Here is a 17,799-nt window from a genome sequence, read left to right on the forward strand (position 1 = left end):
CTCCCTGGAGAAGAAAGCACTAATATGGAAAGGGAAAAAGAAAAATGCTGGATACCGCCCAAACTGGTTTGGCTCAGTGGTAGAGCGTCAGTCTGCGGACTGAAAGGTCCCAGGTTCGATTCCGGTCAGAGGCATGTACGTTGGTTGAGGGCAGATCCCCGGTAGGGGGTGTACAAGAGGCAGCTGGTGGGTGTTTCTCGCTCATCAACGTTTTTAGCTCTCTATCTCTCTCCTTTCCTCTCTGTAAAATATCAATAAAAAAATATATTTTTTTTTAAAGAAAAGAAAAATGCTGGATACCTATAATTAGAGGTGTCAATATGAACTTACGAATTTGAATATCCTCCTATATAATAACACAGTAATATGCAAATCAACCAAAGAGCAGAACGATCGGTTGCTATGATACACATTGACCACCAGGGGACAGTTGCTCAATGCAGGAGCTGCCCCCTGGTGGTCAGTGAGGTCCAACGGGGAAGTCCCACTCAGCCACAAACGGGACTGTTGGCTGGCGAGCACAACGGCGGTTGTGGGAGCCTCTCCTGCCTCCATGGCAGCGCTAAGGGTGTCTACTATGAGTCTGGGACTGCGAGAGACACCCCCTCACACACACAAATCTCATGCACCAGGCCTCTAGCATTATATTTTATATATATATATATATATATATATATATATATATATATATATATACACACACACACACACACATATACACACACACACACATTTACATATGCAGATATGCATATATGCATATACTTAGATATATATGTATATGTATATGTATGTGTATATATATATATATATATATATATATATATATGTAAATGTGTGTATGTTCTATGAATGGTCCTGGGAGCAGCACACCCCAATGCAATAGCACACCGAATGCCCAGATCTTGGATTTATTACAATTTCCCACTAAAAGGAACCAGAGATCCTTAGAAAAATGACTGATTTCAGAGTCAGAGCAAGTAAAGGACATGATGAAGTTAGAACAGCTTGTGCTAGAAATCAAAGATGTGCTCAAAAAATGATGAGGACATGTCCTGAAAACACAGGAGCCAAGTTTAAGGCATCCTGTGAAATTTGGGGCAATTTGAACAACAAAATAAATAATGATAGCAACAAATTATCCTCTATTGAATAACACAGGAGGCCAAGATCTCACAATAAGAAATATAAATATAAATAAATAAATAAATAAATAAATAAATAAATAAATAAATTGAAGATCGATGAAGGGATTCTTACATAGTTTCAAATTAACTACCATAAAATATTCACAAATTAAAAGAAAAATAAAAGAGAAATTGTACAGTGGAAAAGCCCAGGAGATATAATTTTAATCAAGGGACTAAAATAAAGACCATTAATAATAGGATGAATTGAAATTGTGTGTCACCTGAAAGGATGCAATGAAAAGAGCCCATGATGCCCAACTGGTGTGGATCAGTGGTTGAGCATCAACCCATGAACCAGGAGGTCACAATTCAATTTCTGATCAGGGCACATGCCAGGTTGTGGGCTCAATCTCCAGTGTGGGGCGTGCAAGAGGCAGCCAATCAATGATTCTGTCTCATCATTGACATTTCTATCTCTCTCTCTTCCTCTCTGAAATAAATAAAAATATATGCATATATAAAATAAAAGTATAAAAAAGAGGCCACACTCACTTCTGTGTTCTTCCTGCCTGTATTCATTATGTACAGTAAGCCAACAAACACTTATGTCACAGTTTCTGGGGGTCAGGAATCTGAGAGTGGCTTAGTTGGGTGGTTCTGGTTCAAGGTCTCACAAGGTCAAAGTTAAGCTATCTGCCAGGGCAACAGTCAACTCAAGGCTTAACTGGGACTGAAAAATCCACTTTTAAGCTCACTCAGCATAGTCAGCAAGGCCTCAGTTTCTCACTGGCTATTGTCCAGACACCTCAGGCCTGGTACACAACATTTGTGCACTGGGTGGGGGAGGGGAAGGTAGCGCTGTTGTGGAGGTGCGAGAGGCTCCCACCACCTTCGCTGTGGGTGCGCACTGACCACCAGGGGGCAGCTCCTACATTGATCTTCTGTCCCCTGGTTGTCATATTGACCAGCTGTTCTGCTGTCAGGCCAAAACTGGCTCTCCAACATCCTAGATTGTGAGAGGGTGTAGGCCAGGCCAAGTGACCCCACTGGTGCACAATGGGGCCAGGGAGGAACGCAGGAGGTTGGCCAGCCAGGGAGGGGCTTTGGAGGGCTCCTGGGTCTGTCCCATCTTGCTCAGTCCCAATTGGCCAGATCCCAGCAGCAAGCCAACCTATTGGTTGGAGCATCTGCCTCCTGTTGGTCAGTGCATATCATAGCAAACGGTTGAGTGGCCTTAGCATATCATTAGCATATTATCCTTTGATTGGTTGAACAGCTGACTGGACACCTGGACACTTAACATATTAGGCTTTTTAATATAGGATTTTGAAAATCATACTTATTAAAATTGCCACCAATCACATCAGAAAAACTTTCAAGTGGTGTTCATGACGAAGTTTTATAAAATTTTGATTTTGGTTTATCATTTTTGACAAAAACTCAATCGGTTTTCTTACAATAAAGGCTTATTTTGTTAATTTTTAAAGAAATTGTCTGCCAAATACCTAAGTCTGAAGAGCCACAGCTTGTCTGTCACCATTACTTCAATTGGTGTTCCATGATAAAAGCAGCGAGTCCAGCTCACAACTTCGACAATCTTACAAGCCTTTTCCTTGAGACAACCATCAATGAGAGCATTTTATGTATGTTTCCTGTTTTGTCACAATGAATACTAAAAAGACATGCAATCGAGAGTTGATACTTAATTTTTGCTGCTTCATCAAAGACTTAAGTGTAAGTGGCTAACCTGTCTCCCTCCTCCCCCCCCTCCTTTCCCCTCCCCCCCCTTTTCCCTCTCCCCTCTTCTCCCCCCCCCCCCCCTCTCTTTCCAAGTGTGTAGCAGTGAAGATAATGATTGCCCACTGAAAGGGTCTCAAAACCCCCAGGAGTTTGCAGACCATACTTTCAAACTCACTACTTTATGCTTATCTTTCCCCTTTTTTCTTCCTTTGGTGACAATCTGCTAGCTGTCACTGTTTGATACTACCCATGCCCCTGTGGAAGGCTCCCCCAGTGTTAGCTGCACCCAAAAGCAGTATGGGTTGGGGAAATCCCAGCTGCCTGGCTCAGGGATCACATGTTATGGGACTTAGTGTTTAAGACTCAAAGAAATGAATTTGAGTCCTAGCTTTATCATTTAAAAGTTTTATAACTCTGATGGAGCTGCTGACCTATTCCAGGCTTTATTTTCCTAGAAAAATCAGAGGACTGAATCCAAAGATCTTTAGGCATTTCCCAGTTCTCCGTGTTCATGGTCCTGACAGGGGCTAATGCATGCTAATAGGATATTCTGAGAACAGTATCCAACCCCGCTCTACATAAGTATGTTTGTTATCTCTAAAGCCATTATAGGCAGGCTTTGGAAAGAAAGATGTATACGAAAAATCCAGATGACACCAATTGATGTATTTATTATGAGACTGTTGAGAAACACCCAAGATTCCAGATGTAAAAAATAAAATAAAAAATTAAAAGCTAAAAGGAAATAATAAATTTAAACTAGTAAACAATATATTCAATTTACTTATATCATCAACAAGATCTATAAACACACCAATAACCGATTTTGTTTCAGCAGGAGAAAATCGAGAAGAGTATTATCTACTGTGTTAAAACTGTTCAAGACAAGTAAACACAAAATATTTGAGCCAATAATAATAATAATGAGTTGAAAACATGAGTATGGGATAAAGTTACTAGTCCGAGAAACTTCAAATATAATTCTTTTTAGAATTCCTCAAAAGATACCTAAAATACAATTTTAGCTATCTGCTAAATAACTTTTTCTATCTGTTAAATATTTACTGATGCTTCTGAGATTATCAGAATGTTTTTCCTAGCTCTATTCTATTATTAAAATTAAATGTACCCAAACACACTAACTGTGTTAGTCCACCTACTCTCCTGTTTTCTAACCACATGATAAAGAAACTACCAATTTAGCTATTTATCTTTTGAAACAAACATAAAAGAGTTTTATTTTTGAAAAATATTCCTTTGATGTACAATGCTTCAAAAGCACTATCTGACTTTATTTTGACATTATGTAATGAATTCTAATAATTATAAGTAACAAAATAAAAAGGTTAAAAATATCAGGATAGTCTCAATCCCTCTTTTTTTTTTAGATCAGAAAAAGATACATTTTATTCAGGTATTTTTGGGCTTCATTGTGTTTTGGTGACATCACACACACAGAATAGACACGATGACCCTTCACTAATGGATGTAAACCACCTTACAGAGTGTTTTGCAAGCTAATGAGAAGTGGGCTGGAGAGGAAGATTTTTAAAAATGTAAAAATGTTCATTCTTTGCAACTGAGTTCAAACTGCCATAATTTTTTTTATTATATCGATAAGATTTCAAGAGTAAATTACATATAAAAATAAAGCAAAATTATTAGAGCTTCTTGTATTTGGAAACAACAGGCAAGTGAAAATCAGGAAATCAGAGTTTTAATTCTAGGTATGTTGTTCAAGGGACTCCAAGAGCCAGTTACATTACTGGGAAAACTAGACAATCACATGTAAAAGAATGAAAACAGACCCTAAACTTACACCACACACAAAAATCAAACTAAAATAGACTAAAGACTTAAATGTAAGATGTGAAATCATAAACTTAAAGAAAACATAAGAGAAAAGCTCCTGGAAACTGGTCTTGGTAATGAATTTATGGATATAATACCAAAGCACAAGCAATAAAAGCAAAAATAAACAAATGAGACAACATCAAATTAAAAGGCTTCCATGTAGCAAAAGAAATGACCAACAAAATGAAAAGGCAACCTAGAGAACACACAAAAAACTCAACAGCAAAACAACAAATAATCCAATTTAAAATTGAAAAGAACTTGAATAGAAATTTTTCCAAATAAGACATATAAATGGTTAATAGGAACATGAAAAGGTGCTCAACCTCACTAATCATCAGGGAACCGCAAATCAAAACAACCATGAGATATCATCTAACAATTATCCGAATAGCTATGAGAGAGAGAGAGAGAGAGAGAGAGAGAGAGAGAGAGAGAGAGAGAGAGAGAGAGAGAGAGAGAACAAGTACTGATCAGGATATAGAGAAAAGAAAACCCTGTACACTGTTGGTGGGAATGTAAACGGGTACAGCCACTATGGAAAACAGTATAAAGGTTCCTCAAGAAACTAAAAATAGGAGCTCCAGTGGCACAATCGGTTAGCGTGCGGTACTTATAAGAAACTAAAAATAGAATTATCAATGATTCAGCAATCCCAATTCTGGGTACTTAACCAAAAAAAAAACAAAACCACTAACTTGAAAAGATATATGTACCCCATGTTCATTGTAGCATTATTTATAGTAGCCAAGATATGGAAGCAACCTAAGTGTCTATAGATGAATAAATGGATAAAGAAGATGTGATTTTTGTATTACTCAGCCACAAAAAAGAAGGAAACCTTGCCATTTACAACAACCTGGATGGACCTTGAGAGCATTGTGCTAAGTGAAATAAGTCAGACAGAGAAAGACAAATACCGTATGATCTCACTATTATGTGGAAATAAAAGAACAAAAAACCCCAAACTAACAGAAACAGAGAACAGGCTGTTGACTGCCAGAGGCAGGGGTAGGAGACAGGGAAAATGGGTGAGGGTGAGGTGGTCAAAGGGTACAAACTTCCAGTTATCCTGTATAATAAAGAGCTAATATGCTAATTAGACCAAGCAACAGAAGGACCGTCCAAACGACATTGTGGATGACCATCCGGACAACCTTCTGGACGAAGCTGGGACTGTGAGGGCCAGCTGAGGCTGTGAGAGCTGGGCTAGGGCTACGAGGGGCTGCAAGGGCCAGCCAGGGCTATGAGGACCAGCTGAGGCAGCCAGGGCTGCAAGGGCCAAGCCCCTTGCATGAATTTCATACATCGGGCCTCTACAGTAGTAAAATAAATAAGTTCTGAGGATGTAACATCCAGCATGGTGACTAGTTAATCATAGAAATTTGCTAAGTGAGTAGATTTTAAAAGTTCTCACCCCCCACCCCACGCCCCCACCCCCCACACACACAATGTGAGGGGATGGAGATACTGATTAATCTTCTTATGGTAATCATTTGACAGTATATAATACTAGAGATCGGGTGCATGGAAATTCGTGCGCTCGGAGGCAGGGAGGGCCCTCAGCCCGGCCTGCACCCTCCCACAGTCGGACATCCTTAGCGCTGCGGATGAAGCAGGAGAGGCTCCCGCCACTGCTGCTGCACTCACAGCTGTCAGCCAGCTTGAGGCTAAGCGGAGCTCCGCCTGTGGGAGCACACTGACCACTAGGGAGCAGCACCTACATTGAGTGTCTGCCCCCTGAAGGTCAGTACATGTCATAGAGACTGGTCATTCCTCCGTTACGATCATTTTGCATATTACCCTTTTATTATATAGGATATCAAATCATTGCATTGTACACCTTAAATTTACGTGTTATGTCAATTATATCTTAAAAAAAAAAAAGCAGGAAAAAATTATGTATAACTTTAAAAATCATGATCTTATTTTAGCCTATCCTACTAATATAATGTATAATCCTATGTAATAAAAGCCTAACAATAAGTGTCTGACCATTCATTCAATCTTTGGACCAGTTGTTATGATGTGCACTGACCACCAAGGGCAGACGCTCTGACCCAGGGGTCCTCAAACTTTTTAAAGTGGGGGCCAGTTCACGGTCCCTCAGAGAGCTGGAGGGCCGGACTATATGAACTACTAATTCCTACTGTAACACCTCGGCTGCGCTCACTGCCCAAAAAACCTGGCGGGCCGGATCAGACTCCTCTGTGGGCCGCATGTGGCCCGTGGGCCGTAGTTTGAAGACCCTGGTCAGAGTCTGACAGGTAGGTTAGCTTGCTACTGGGGTTCGGCTGATCAGGACTGGGTGAGATAGGCTGGACATGCCCTGGAGCCCTTCCGAAATCCCTCCCCAGTTCCAGTCATGCACCAGTAAGGTCCCTCAGACTGTACCCTCTCACAATCTGGGACCACTCAGGGGAGGTCTGCAGGCCAAGGCAAGAGACCCCACCGGTGCATGAATCCATGCCCAGGGCCTCTAGTTAACTAATAAGGACAGCAATAATTGGTCAATTAAAAAATCCTGAGATACCTGCCAAGAACTCTGAGTTGTTACATTTACAACTGAGAATAAATTATAGTGAAAAAAAACCTTATAAACATTTATCATTTGCCTTGCCATTTGCTTCAGTCTGTTAACCCTGGCATTTCTCTTTTTCTCCTTCATACTTAATTTTGCACAACATTCCTCCAAAGAGGTAAAATATTGAATTTTAAATATTACTCATTTGTAATTTATTTAATGCTTACTGTGTACCTGGTATTGTGCTATGGCCTAGGGAAACAAAGCCTTGGTCTTCTTCTATTTGTTTTAAATTTAAAATACCACAGAGTGGGTTCTAATCAAGAATTTTCCATTTCTATAAAATTGGGAGGGATGAAAGATGTTTATATAATATGAGCAGCCTTTTAATTTGAATATAATGCAATTAATTTCCACAGTAGTATTTCTCAATTTGTTTTTCATAAGACCCTATGGAAAGTAAATAGCAACATTACAATATTAAACATGAAAAATTATACAACATTAAAAGACTATTAGTGAATTTTATTTACTTAAAGTATATTTTTATTGATTTCAGAGAGGAAGAGAGAGGGAAAGGGAGATAGAAACATCAATGATGAGAAAGAATCCTTGATTCGGCTGCCTCCTTATGCCCCCTATTGATTTTGGAAATAAAATACAAATCCCATTAAGTCCTAATTGTGTTTAAAATTCACCAGTCGTCTTTTGCCCTAGCCTGTTTGGCTCAGTGGATAGAGCATTGACCTGTGGACTGAAGGGTCCCAGGTTCGATTCCAGTCAAAGGTACATGCCTGGGTTGTGGGCTCGATCCCCAATAGGGGGCTATTTATTGTACTTTCCATTAATTTTGCACAACTTTATTGTGCCAATGCTTGTCGGGAAGCCATGGTGACATAGCACAGCCTCTATAATCATTCTATCTGCCCCAAATCTTCCCACTCATCTTCCATACATAAATGGATGATGGTCTTGTAAAGTAACAAAATATCAAAAGGTTAAACAGTTACAAAATGTGTTTCTCGTATACAGAGCTAAGAAAACCAGTGAGTAATACCCCTCACATGCCGTATCAGCTATCCAAATCTGTTCCCACAGGCTTAGCCAGCTTGCTCATACAAAAAATAAAAGTGTTCTATGTGCTAAAAATACACTTAAAACCATAATAAATTCTTCTTATCAGTAATTACAGGATTGTTTTCCTCTTTAAACTGACCATGAATCTCCAGGAAATTTCAAAGCACCTATAATAATCTATTTAACCTCGACCCCCTTTAGAGAAAGTTAAGAAATTCCACTTTCTTGCTTTTTAAAGCAAGAGCAGAATAAAACTAAATTATTGAATCTGCTTAATCTAAAACCTCTTTAACTCCAGAAAGTCATGCTGGAAAGTCCTATAATTGCCACACACACACACACACACACACACACACACACACAACACAAAAACAAACAAACAAAAAAAACCCAAAAAATACACAAAAAAACACATGAGCCTCCAAATTTGGTTTGTCATGTATTTCCAATCCTGGTGACCCATCATTATATCTAGTTAAGCAAGCTAAAAAACTCCTGCCTCTCACATATTCTTCACACACAATCTATCACCAAGTTTCACCAAGCCCTACAGAGTCTACATTTACAAAATACGTAGCCCCTTTCTTTATTTCAACTGTCAACAGTACTTCAATCACTTTGCCCCGTTTCCTACAGATATGTTGTTTACCTCCCTGCCTCCAATCAGTTCTCCATGCTATTTCCAGAGTGACCTTTCTAAAATGCAAATATAAGCCTCTCACTCCCCTGATTAAAACAGGCTTTTAATAAAATAACGGTCACTCTCTCTCGCTTAGCACCTCCTCCTGAGCCTGTTCTACCTGCCTACGTCTCTCTCCTCCTCCTTGATTACCTCTGGTGTCAGAAACACAGGCTTATGTATGGGTCTCCAAGTGGTGCCTTCCTGGCCTTCTTCAACCAGATAACTTCATCTTCCCCTTAGGATTCATCCCTGCCCAGGAGTCTCTGTCTGATCTGTATTCTTCCCGCAGTCCCAAGGCCTGCTCTGCTCACACCTTCACATCTCCCCACCACCTGGAATAATGCCAATGGAAGCCCAACAATGGATACCGGCAGAGGCAGGAGCTTCATCTCATCCAACCATGTCTTGAAGCACTTAGTCTGGCACAGAGTGAGGAGCACGCAATAGCTATATGTCACTTAATGCTTTTAGTGTCTTACCAGTAAGGCAAGTACATCTTACCTTTCAGAGATCTATGTTCCTGAAACAACAACAACGAAGACCCATGTTAATGGTCGGGGGAGGGGAACCTAAGACCTTCTGTGAGCCTGTGACAGCTTCCATAAAGGGTATGCTTTGTAGTCTCCAAAATAAAACAGGTTGTACATAAAGTTAAAAAAATATATATAAATCCAACCTGTGACAGTCACCCAAAGTAAGAATTCCACTTCCCATGGCAAATCAGCATGCACCTAGTTATTTGCGTGTATTGACGAAGCTACATTTATGCACAGAAACAAAATTTCATGAAATAAGGCTTAACCGTACTGCATGCCACATACTGGAACTTTCGACTAGATTCAGTCCATTTTATCTCACTGCACTGTGTGGAGGCCTTCTAAGGTAACTTCATGACCCACTAATGAATCAAGAATTACAGCCTGAAAAGCAATGTCCCAGAATATAGGAAGGAAACTTGTGTTTTGGAGAGATTACTATATTTCAAAAAACAAACAAACAAATAAACAAAACAAAAAAAACACTTCCTAGAGGGAATGGAGAGAGGATGGTGAGGAGAAGGAAGGAAAGAGAAATAAAAGTAAAAGAAATGAATGAGGGGAGCAGGAATGAGACAGAACAAGCTAATTCAGAAATAGAGAAGATAACATGGAAAAGCCAGAGAGGGTTAAGGAGAAAGAGAAGGAAAGTAAAGGCCAGAATGAAGAGACAATGACTGTTGAGGTAATTTCCGAGGTGAGGGCAGAGGTCACCGCCTCCTTGGGCTGAGGACTGCCACCTATCAGCTCCCGCCTGTGGGGGGAATTAGCAGATTAATCATTGATCATGGCCTCCCAACTGCTCTAGTTCTTTAAAGACTGTACTCCCTGGTGTGTGGGAAAGACAAGATAACAAGATGTACCCATTAGGGTAGAAATGATTCCGCCTGCAGCACAGAGACCAGAGTGTTGTCTGCAGAGGGATTAGGTGGAATCAATGGGGGGTGGGGGGAGGGGGCGCGCGATAGTGACTTGGATTGGGGGGGCACATTGTTGAAAATGCTTTCATGACAAGTAAGCAAAGTGGAGCTCATCAGGGCCCCGGAGTCACACTCACCTCAGCCGCGTGTGCTAACTGCCTGGAGTTAACACAGTCACTGCCTCAGACACCCTTCCCAGCCAGAGCCCGTCCCCAGGGCACTCACTCTGTAAGGTGTACTTAGGCAATAAATTCAATGTTCAGTCCTAAAACACACTTATTTACCTTAGATTACATTTCACCTTAGCCTGCATTGGAAAAATCCTGCGTTAGACAGCACTTATCCAAACTCTACTTGTCACATTTTGAACCATTTCTTGGAGATAATTTCTAAATGAGTGAGACGTATTCCTGGAAAAGGTGAGCCACCAGAATAGCAGGCACTAATAATATACGTGCTCATGTTCTTTTTAACCTATACTGATTGGCATGTGTTGCTTGGTCCTAAACGCCCCGAGAACTGGTAGGCGTGTAGAATGAGCACAGGCTGGTCCCGCCTGCCCCTGCACAGCAAGCCCTTCCATGCAGGCCTTCCCACTCTGCACTTGCTCGTAGGTGCAAGTGGAGCAGAACAGAGAAAGGAAAAAAAGCTAGATCAACCAAAGGACTTATATGCATGCATATAAGCCTAACCAATGGACACAGACACCGGGAGGGTGGGGGCAATGGGAGGATAAGGACACATATGTAACACCTTAATCAATAAAGAAAAATAAATAAATAAAAAGGGGGGGTTTGAAAACTTGGTGTGCTTTTTTTTTTCTTTTCTTTTATCAGAAGACAGCAGGGTAGTGGTTCTCAACCTTTCTAATGCCTCGACCCTTTAATACAGTTCCTCATGTTGTGGTGACCCCCAACCATAAAATTATTTTCATTGCTACTTCATAACTGTAATTTTGCTACAGTTAATGAATCATAATGTAAATATCTGTGTTTTCCGATGGTCTTAGGAGACCCCTGCTATGGAGCCTAAGGCCATCGGAAAACACAGATATTTACATTATGAAGCTGGGCTCTCAGCTGGCAAGTGCTAAGGATGTCCGACTGACATCTCCTGAGGGCTCCCAGACTATAAGAGGGTGCAGGCCAAAAAGAGGGACCCCTCGAGTGCACAAATCTCATGCACCGGGCATCTAGTAGGTATATAAACTTAAAATAAATGTATTACCATTTTAAAATCTAGTAGAACTCAACACATAACAAGATGAGAGTTTCGATTATCTCATAAATCTTCATTCTCTGGGTTTTGTCATAGCTTTAGAAATCTAAGAATTACTAGTTGACATTTTAAGATCTACGGTAAGTTACAGTTTCAGTTTAAAGTGTACACCCATGTACACACACAGCAACAACACTCTTGAGCAGTTGCCATGACAACATAATGCCGAGCCTACCAGGCTCTGTGTTATCCTGTTGCTGATGCTGTGCAAAAACACATTCGTGTTAGATTCTTTAGCAAGTAATTGGGAAAATTAAGAAAACCTACCTCTACTAGTACATGGTTTCCACATGTGTTAGAACTCAGAAAAGCAAGTACAAAATGTTTTAAAAGAATTTAAAATTAATAACTGGAAGCTCACTTACAGATCAAATTAACCCCTATGTTAAAGAGAACAGGGGAAAGGACTTTTCTTTTATTTTGTATGCTATATCCATTTAATCCTCTCCTCCTAAATTGTGCTGTATTATTTTAATGGGATAATCAATTTGTATAACACAATCTGGTTAACAGAGTCTCTTATTTTACTAACACATTTAAATACTTTCCTTCTTTGGCCACATATGTTTCAATTCATATGGGAGCCCACACTTCCACATGCTAGTTAGAAGTAAGAAAGAAAAACTGTCTCTAAGTTAACTGGAGACTGTATGTTTAAAAAAAGAGGAAAAAAATTAGTGTCAAACCTCAGAGGGAAGGAAGGGGAGGGAAGGGGATAAGAGATCAACCAAAGGACTGGTGTGCATGCATATGAGCATAACCAATGGACACAGGATGAGGGCATGTGCTGGCGAATGGGAGTGGCCGGGCAGAGGTCAATGGAGGAAAGAGGAGACAAATTAAAAATAAATAAATAATAGTAACAGGGAGAGAAAGAAGGGATGAGCAGCCATTTTGAAGGTCGTGGTAAAAAACTGCCGTGGTTCTCCTTCCCCCGCCAGCTCTGCCTCCCTTACAGGTCTCTGTCTCGGCTAGTGGACCCCTCAAGACTCAGCTGTAGTTCTTTTCTCACTCTGCTCTCATTCCTAGGTGGTCTCATCCTTAGCCAGTAGCTTCAATGGTCACCCAGGTGCCTTTGCATTCCCAGAAGGCTCTCTCTGAGTTCCAGGTCAGCTGGGTCAACTGCTTCCCACACAGTCCACTTCGATGCTACTTTAAAGGCAGACGGGATCCTTCTGTTGTGCTCCTTACCTTGGTAAATGGCAGCTTTGAATGGTCCTAACACAGGTATACTCAAGACCTATCTGCTAAATGAATGAATGGATGAATGGATGAATGAATGAAACCTGTTACACAAACCAAACCCCCTAAGGAGCATCCTTGATCCGGCCCTCCTCCTCCATGAAGAGTCAATATCCACGTCCTGTCCATTTTACTTCCTAAACATTCCCGAACCCCTCGCAACTCCAAACTCCTCCCAGCCGCTGCTCTCTCAGGCAGCAGCCTCTGCCTGGATGACCATAACAGCCTTCCCACTCTCAATCAGAAACACACGGATGTAGGACACAGTGAAGTGAGGCAGTTCCTATCTGGGACATAATTTAGTGAGCTGACGAAGTTGGTCAAGAAAGGGGAAGATTGTCTTTACTAAATGTTAACTATATGCCAAGCACTGATCTGAACACCTCGTGCATACTAATCCCAGTACAGACCTGTTCTCAGGAAGATCTCAACTGAGCACGTGACATCAGGGAGCCTCTCCGGCCACAACCTTTGCTTTGTCCGGTGCCAACAGGCAGGGAATGATGAGGTGATGATCAGCACTTACTGAGAACTTTGTCCAGACAGTGTGCTAAGTGCTTGGTATTCTTTCATTAAGCCCACCTACAAAGCAGGTGTGATTATTACCGGTACCCCACTTTGCAGATGAGGAAACTGGCCTACACACAACGTGTTGTTTGCTCAAGATAAAAGAAAACACAACAACGAAACAACAAGTGGTAGATCTGTGATGCTGTGATTCAGGATATGAAACTAGTTCTGTTTAAGAATTTACTAAACACCTATTAAACCTACAAGTGTAAGTTATCAGAACTGGTGAGGACCTGCAGTTAGAAGAGAAGGGCACTCCTGTCTAGCATCGAACGTGAAGAGCCTGCTTTACTGGTCAGAGTTGCTTTGTCATCTCACCTCTCCCCTGCGGAGAGCAGAGTTCATGGAGAGATGCCTCCTTCAACGCCGATCTCACCTCCAAGGGGTGCACTTTAAGTCGAGGCTGCCATCTCTTCTTCGCCCCCACAACTACCCAGTTTTCTGTGAAGATGTTTATGCTTATACTAACATGGTGACAAGATAATGTTCTTCTTACAAAATCTTAGAAGAAAAGCACGGTGAATGGTATGAATATGAGTATTTTTAAAGGTCTAATCTGGTACTCACAATTTTATAACTCCATCTGGGCACCTGGAACAGAGCTGCTGGCTGCTCTTCTCCTGCTGATGTTGACTCTGACCCAGCTGCACAAATCTACAAATTACAATGGATAAGAAGTGAGCTGGAGAAGAAATAATTGGCAATGCATTCAGTAAATCATGGGATGAGCTTTCAAATGACAACAGTGTGCTTATTTCAGACTCATAAATGGTTGCCTGATTTTAGAATGGGTCTGTGAGAAGGAAGAGAAATTATGCTTAAAATATGTCAGAACCATAGATGTAAGAATGATAAGAAATGTGTACTACATTGCATTTCTATTTATTTAAACATGATTTTTTTTAAAAATGGAACCAATTGTTTCTGAAGCTAAACAGCTGATCTCTCAGGGCCTCTCATACCTACGGTGACCGTGGCAGGAAACATGGGGAAACGAGGGGGGCGAGGGGGGAGAGACAAATGACAAGGACACAGCAGGATCAGGCTGGGGATCCATCTCCTGCAGCAGAGACGCTGCTGAGAGCTCAGGATCTGGACCGTTTCCTCAGGACCACAGGAATCACCAAGTATACCCCAGTTACTGTGAAGAGTACTTTTAACACAGCTGGAGAGGACTGAGGAGACCAGCAACTGACCGCCATTGTATACCACCCCTCCTGAGGGAAGACGGGGGCAGCACTCAGCCAGTCTTAAAGCTGAGAGCCACAGGGAATCGCCGGGGTCTCAGCCGGACGGGTAAGAGGACACCTCTATGGCAGCGGGCCGCCAGCTATTTCTCAAAAACTGACCTGTCTGGCCGAAACCGGTTTGACTCAATGGATAGAGCATAGGCCTGCGGACTGAAAGGTCCCAGGTTCGATTCCAGTCAAGGGGCATGTACATTGGTTGCGGGCACATCCCCAGTAGGGGGTGTGCAAGAGGCAAGCTAATCGATGATTCTCTCTCATCGATGTTTCCAACTCTCTATCCCTCTCTCTTCCTCTCTGTAAAATATCAATAAAATATATTTTAAAAAATAAAAATAAAATGCATACCTGTCTGAAGTGTGGCCTGAGGTTTTGCCTCATGTGGTTACAGGGCAGGTTACAGGGAGGAGGTTACAGGGCAGGTTACAGGGAGGAGGTTACAGGGCAGGTTACAGGGAGGAGGTTACAGGGCAGGTTACAGGGAGGAGGTTACAGGGCAGGATTACAGGGCTGATTCCCCTTTCACTCTTCTACTATTTGAAATGTTTTCTTTTGATGACTAAGGATACTGTTATAATTTATTTTTTAAGTAGCTTTTTCAAAGGTCAAGCAAAGTGCTGTAGAAACTAGCAATTATTAAATCATTAAATCATGGGCTACTGAAAAACTTTGAAATAGCTTACTTTTATCCAACTTTATAATTTTACCAAGTGAACATCTTGGATGCATTTTTTTTTTTTTAAAAAAGAATGCCACATGGCATTTAATATTTGTACAGAACTTTAAACTTAGCAAATTATGTGCATGATCATGGTCAGAATTAAAAAAAAAAAAAAAGATTTGGCAAGGGTCTGAGGCTTTGAGGAAGTCAGTAAACTTCTGAATCTGGTTTAAATAGCAAACCAAAGATATCAGAAAAGATGCAAAGAATAGGGCTCGGTCATCAGAACAAAACTATAAAACCGAGAGGTCTTCAGGAGTCTGAAGATGGTTGAGGGTCAGCATGAGAAGAAGAGGCAGGAGAGCAGGAAGCAGGAAGGCAGGCCGCAGAAGCCAGTTCTGGCTGTGTCGCTGCCCTCCCCACAATGTCCTGTGGTAGCCCAGGTGGCGGCTGTGACGGGCAAGCCAGATGACTGCACCGACTTTACATGCACAGACTCTGGTGAGTCAAGCCGACTGGGGGCAGAACAGCAGTGAATCAAGCCCACAGGGTGCAGAACACCTCATAATACAGGGCAGAATTCATGGGCTCTTGCCCTGCCCAGAAGCGCTGCTCCCTGGGTCAGAGGAGGTAGGAAGAGCCCCAGGACTCCGCATCATAAGTAAAGGCAGCTGATATGATCACGAGAATGAAGAGAACAGCACAGACTAAGATCACAGACACACAGAAGCAAAGGCCAGGTCTTCTGGAGAAGCCACTGAACGGCTCTTCCTGTGCCCTCAGCCTCTAGACTCTAGAGTCTAGAGGGATAGTAACATCTTTTCAGTCTGCTACAGAGTTGTCTAAAGAACAAGTAAAACACTGGGAAGTGCTATACCCCTCAAAGGAGGAGGTGTTGAACTTCAGAATACCAAGCACAGACTCTTAGTCCAGAACATGGGCTCCTTTCCTCCTGCAGTAACGCTTCCTGCAGGCCTGCCCTGGCACCCTCTGAGACTGTTTCCCAGGGGTGTTGTGGCTGAACAAGGCTGGATCTCACTCCCCAGAAGGAAGAACTACAAGTGGGCCTCAGGGGAATCTGAGCTACAAAGGCTGCAGGTGAAAGTCATGCCTAGAAGCAAGAGACACTTTCTGCTTAATTCACATGAGCCAACATTTCAGTCCTTGACATGTACACTCACACTCTCTGCACTAAACAAAGCCATAGTCATCACTAACCCCAGACAATGCATCCTTCCAGCCGTGCTCCAGACAAAGGCCCACTTCAACCGGGAAACAGTTCAGCTGACAACATGAGAAATAAGCAACTGCAAGTCTGTATCGGGGTGAGGAGGGTGTGGCTGAGTCCTGAATGACTCAACTTGCCTCTGGTAAAACAGCGTTGCAGTCACACCAGTGACTTTGCAGTCAAGAAATGCTGTGCATTTTTGTATTTTACATGTTATACAGCAGGTCTTACTAGCTTGAAGGAACAAGCTGACAATATCCGGTACAATGGATTCTATAAATGCAACACCCTCCTTAAAAAAGAATGCAAGGTCAGTGCTCATATACATTACAGAATTTACATATGTCCAACTTATATGAGTGAAGGACCTCTTTACAGAGATATCTTAGCTCTATATTTAATGAAAGCCACTGTGCTTGTGTTTTGATTGGAAATTCCTTTAGTCTCAGATGTTTAGAAGCTAATATCATTTGCCACTGAAATTCAGATCCATAGAAATATGTTATACTTTCACAGAACTTTGTTTTAAGAAGCACTGTGCATGCAGAGTTCATTTCTAGTTTGACAGAACTATACTTAATTCTCTATTATCCTTCACTTTTTAAGGGCTGTACTCTAATGAGATATATGTTCTTCTTACTGTTAAAATATAATTACATATGCTTTAGAATTTTCTCAGACAGAGCTATAGATCCTGTACATGTGAATTTTGACATAATAACTACTAATAAAATTCCACTGAAACAGTGAAAAAAAACAAGTCTTCTCAATGCCATGTATTAGGCTGAGGAGTGTTTACATTGGACCCATCAGCTTCCTAAGGATTTCCAGGTGAAGGATTCTTTTGAGAATCTCATAACTATGAATCTTCTCAGAAAAACACACTTATGTGCAAAATTATGTACGTAATTTCACGGAATGCCTTTTGGGGGATCCTCTCCCTTCAGCCAGACCTGCCCACCAAAGGGCTATAACATCCCGAATTGGCAATCTTATATCCTTGCTTCCTTTTCCTCCTCAGACGCCCTCCCCACCAGCAGCCCAGAGCTAAAGTGACTGCGAGGTCCTCAATCGGCAATATCCCAGGTTTATTTAGTACCTAATCTTGAG

The 17,799-nt window shown here is 41.6% G+C and overlaps 1 protein-coding gene across 2 annotated transcripts in view; it reads right to left on the reverse strand.

The window, feature by feature from the left end:
* The window catches only part of FIG4 (FIG4 phosphoinositide 5-phosphatase), an 80,199-nt gene that overhangs the window by 6,253 nt on the left and 56,147 nt on the right, over positions 1-17,799 (reverse strand). For both annotated transcript variants that reach the window (XM_036414547.2, XM_036414551.1), the window contains one exon: positions 14,121-14,207. In XM_036414547.2, the coding sequence (XP_036270440.1) occupies positions 14,121-14,207 (87 nt within the window). The remainder of the gene's footprint in view (positions 1-14,120; positions 14,208-17,799) is intronic.

Source organism: Pipistrellus kuhlii, unplaced genomic scaffold, assembly GCF_014108245.1.
Source record: "Pipistrellus kuhlii isolate mPipKuh1 unplaced genomic scaffold, mPipKuh1.p scaffold_m20_p_5, whole genome shotgun sequence".
In the NCBI taxonomy this organism is placed as follows: domain Eukaryota; kingdom Metazoa; phylum Chordata; class Mammalia; order Chiroptera; family Vespertilionidae; genus Pipistrellus; species Pipistrellus kuhlii.